This window comes from Saccopteryx leptura, chromosome 7, assembly GCF_036850995.1.
Source record: "Saccopteryx leptura isolate mSacLep1 chromosome 7, mSacLep1_pri_phased_curated, whole genome shotgun sequence".
Classification (NCBI taxonomy): Eukaryota; Metazoa; Chordata; class Mammalia; order Chiroptera; family Emballonuridae; genus Saccopteryx; species Saccopteryx leptura.
Window position 1 is genome coordinate 10618002 of NC_089509.1, and position 4091 is coordinate 10622092.

The 4091-nt window shown below is 57.1% G+C and overlaps 1 protein-coding gene across 1 annotated transcript; it reads right to left on the bottom strand.

Moving 5' to 3' along the window:
- Positions 1-249: 249 nt before the first annotated feature.
- LOC136378835 (5-hydroxytryptamine receptor 5B-like) lies at positions 250-4091 on the bottom strand. The gene is given in 4 exon segments (XM_066346104.1): positions 250-1099; positions 1101-1303; positions 2479-2746; positions 2748-4091. Coding segments are annotated over 4 exon segments (1092 nt in total). The 5' UTR covers positions 3248-4091; the 3' UTR covers positions 250-978.

Sequence of the window (4091 nt, forward strand, 5' to 3'; positions counted from 1 at the left end):
AGGTTTACATGCATATATATACACATATGAGTGATTCTAAACCTAGATATGAATATTTCAAAACTATTTTTATTATACACACAATTCATTATGGTGAAACCATGGGACTTCTCCCTGCTGCCCTCCTTGTGGTACAGAAGCAGAGAGAAGGCCTGACCAGTGCCCTCGACGCTGGCTGCACACGAGTCACCTGAGGAGCCTTATAAAGCACTGCTACACAGGTCTCACCCCCACCCCACCCAGAAATGCCATTTGTTTGGTCTAAATCAGTGGTTTTCACCCAGTGATTATAGACTATAATCGTCATACAACATCAGGATGGTTAACTCTTTCACTGACTGGTGGTTGGAAACCACTGGTCTAAAGAGCAATCTAAACATGCAGCAGCCTCTCACTGACAAAGTCTCTAGAGAATTTAGATACATCACCAGACCTCTCCTTTGAAAGTCTCATTTGGTAGATACGGGTTTCACGGAACACTTTTTTTAATAACAGAACTTAGGGTGATCCTCATCTCGCAAACTGGATGTCCAGCCTTGGGAGTTAGGGAAGGTGAGTTGACTGGAGTAGACAGAGTGGGGAAAGGCTGTCTTGTAAAGGAGACAGTGTTCTGAGTGGGCCACAGAACAGCCCCTGCGGCTCTGTGCTAGGAGACCCTCTTTGAGAAATATAGTATTAGACAAAGGAAAAGCAAATACCGTGTCAGTTCTAAACAGCAACTGCCGAAAGTGCTGCCTGGAAAGGATTCTGAAGCAGCACCTGGCAGTGGGGAAATGCGCCGTGTTCAATTAGCAGTGTCTGCCACTTACGAGGAATGGCTGAACTGCACACGTGCCACGCTTTGAGCTTTCTCAGCTGCCTCTGGCCCAGCTGCTCTTACAGCCCAGGCCCAGTGCGATGCTCTCAGCCATGGGGGACGCTCCAGGAGACACAAGTTCCCTCCCCACAGCCCCACACACATCTCTCCAGGCACCGAGTTCATCTCTGCTTGGTGAAGAGGCTTTTGAAGGCATTGTTGTAGTTCTTGTTAAATGCTGTGTAAATCGGGGTGTTGAAGAAAGAATTGGAATAGCCTAGCCACAGAAGTATGCTTTTCCAATGGGGGTAGGCTGCAGGCACAGAGAGGGCTGATGAGCTCCGTCAGGAAGAAGGGGGTCCAGCACAGCACAAACACGCCTGTGAGCATGCCCACCATCAGGGCCACCCGCTTCTGCTCCCGCCACAAGTCACCACTGGCCTGAGAGGCCACGGTTAGGCGACGCACTGTGAACACCATCTCAACTTCCGGAGGGGCCTCCTTCACCTGGAACAGAGGAAATGTGGAATTAAAAAACCTAACCCTGGGTGAATACAGTGACATGAGGCTACTCTGGTCTTGGCCACCACCTCCCTTGCAGCCTCACTCAAGCCGTATTTGACCATAAACCACCAAAAAATGTTAGGTGAAAAGGTTCCTGAACGTAGAGTTTAAAATAAGGTCTGGAGGTTCTTCAGGAAGTGAGTGGCTGTCCCCACAATGTCAAGTAATATTGTGTATTAAAAGGGAGGAAGGCAGTTAAGAGCAAGGGCACCAGGGCTTGCACCCAGCTCCACAGACTTATTTCCCTCTCTGTGAAGCTAGGTGACCAGAGTCCGCTCCCCTCGCCTGAAGGCTGTCATGGAGGTGAACGGGGGATGTGGGCTAGGTGCCTAGCACAACCCCTGGCCCAGGCATTCACCCATGCAGCACCCATGGAGTGGGCTGGGGGCTAGGACTAGGAATTTGTGTCAAGACGAGGAAACAAGGCCCATAGAGAGGAAGCAACTGCCCAGTGTCCCCAGCTGAGATTTGAACGCCGGGTACTAGTTGGTGCCAAAGTCCCCAGAGGAGAGCTCTGAGGTTGGGATGGTGAAGGAAGTAAGGCCTGCATTAGCTTTTATCCTCCTCGCCTTGGCAGGAAGCTGGCCAACGGAGTTGTGGAGTATAGTCTCGGGGTTGCAGGAGGTCGACTAAGATTTGGTGGGGACAGAGAATAAGGGGTGAACGGTCACAAGAATTCACTCATTTGCGAGTCGAATTCCCAGCCCCCAGCAGTGCGGTTAGTCCAGCCGGTATCAGGGATTTGGCGGCAGCAGGATTCACGCAGACACAATCGCTCTCTCCAAGGGAAAAGCAGTAAAGGGCGCATCTGGATGACACGGGTTCACACCCAGGCACTTGGGAAGGCCGCCTTTGCAAGCCCCCTTCTGCCGCATGGTTCGGCGGTGCCAGCAACAGCTCTGGCGTGCAGGTGCTGAAGCCCCTTCACGAGGCACGTGCCCACCGGGTGCAGATGATGAACCCCGCTCCATGTACACTTCATGCGAACAAATGGCAAATTAAGTGTGCTGGTAGCCAATCTTTATGCGCGCTGTTCCCCACCAACTGTCCCTTTCGTCAAGCTTCCTCTTTCCTCAGCGATTCTTGGCCCAACCCCCACTGCGCAGCCCGCCCCTCACCTGAACCGCAGCGGGCAGCGGCAGCACAGCTCTGCGGCGGCCGCCAAAGCGAAACTTGGCGGCCTTGTAGATCTTCCAGTAGACAAACAGCACCACTCCAAGCGGCAGGTAGAAGGCACCGCAGGTTGAGAAGACGGCGTAGGAGGGTTCCTGACTCACCTGGCAGCGCTGGAGCCCAGCGTCGTAGGACTCGCCCCAGCCAAAGAGCAGGGGCGCCAGGGCGATGAGTGCCGACAGCGCTCAGGTGAGCGCGATCATGAGCGCGGCGGCGGGTGCGCAGCGTGTACTGCAGGTGGCGCGTAATCCTCCAGTAGCGGTCCAGGGCGATGGCCGCCACGTTCCAGATGCTGGCGGTGCAGCACAGCACATCGAAGGAGACCCACACGTGGCACAGGCTCCAGCCCAGCTGCCAACGTCGCCCATCCGACAGCTCGCTCTCCAGGCTTAGCGGCATCACCAGCGCTGCCACTAGCACGTCCGACACGGCCGTCGAAGCCACCAAGTTATGCGGCACACGGTGAAAGGCGGGGACGTGCAGGACGGTGACCAGAACCAACAGGTTCCACAGAAAAGTGGCCGCAATTAGCAGCACCACCAGCGTCACCACCAGCACCGTGAAGACGGAGAAGGGTGATTCTCGGCCCAGCAGGGCGGCGCCGCCTGCGGTCGACCCGACGGCTCTGCCGGGGCTTGGGCTGCTGCTGCAGGCTTCGGATCCCAGGGAGAGGGAGACGCCGGCAGCGGCCACGGAGAGGTTAGCTGCTTCCATGGCGCGCGGCGCCCCGAATCTCCGTACCTTCTGCGGGGGACGCTCGCGCGGCCGCGGTGCTCGGCAAGGATTGGGCGGGCGGGGGCGTGGAAGGGGCCTCAGAGAGAAGTCTAGATTTCTCTGCCCTGGTCCCTCCTTGTGCCGCAGCCCCACTTACGTGCCTCTGCTTGGAGCCCTCTTTTCCAGTGGAGAGAAACCAATAGGACCCTCGGGAGTCCAGCTCCTCTCGGCCCTCCAGTCCCTCCCACCTCTCCTTCGCGTCCCCGGGGCAATGCGTTGTCCTTGGGCAGGGAATCCCGGAGCGCAGCCGCGTGTCCGCACGCAGGGCAGGCTTGGAGAGATGCCCTCAGCCCCACCCCGGGGGCAGCTGGAGCAGGGCTGCACCAGGATGGCGGGGTCGCGGGTGTTCTGGAGAAGCTGCCAACAGAAGCCAGGACTAGACGCTGTCCCACGGGTCTCTCCTCCTCCGCCGTGCGCGCAGGACACCCTAACTTCGGTTGTCTCCGGGGCAGGTTCACAATTGAATAGGAACTCTGTAGCCGCTACCTTCACGGAACCCTCGGACCGGCCTGGTGGCACGGTTGGACCTCAGGAAACAGAAGAGCCGGTCCCCTCCCAGGCGGATTGGTTATTCTGTCCAGGAATCGGGATCCTGTGTAACCCTGACAAAAGAGGCGCAGGTATCCGGGTAGATAAACACTGGAAGCTCCCAAGCCGGGCTCCATCCTGCCGCTGCACTTGGGAGCACTTCTGCCTGGCGAGGGCTTTCTGGTGCCTTGAGTAGTTCACCCTCGAGATCCGTGCAGAAAGGAGGCGACCTCCGAGCAGTTTCGCAGAGGCCTGG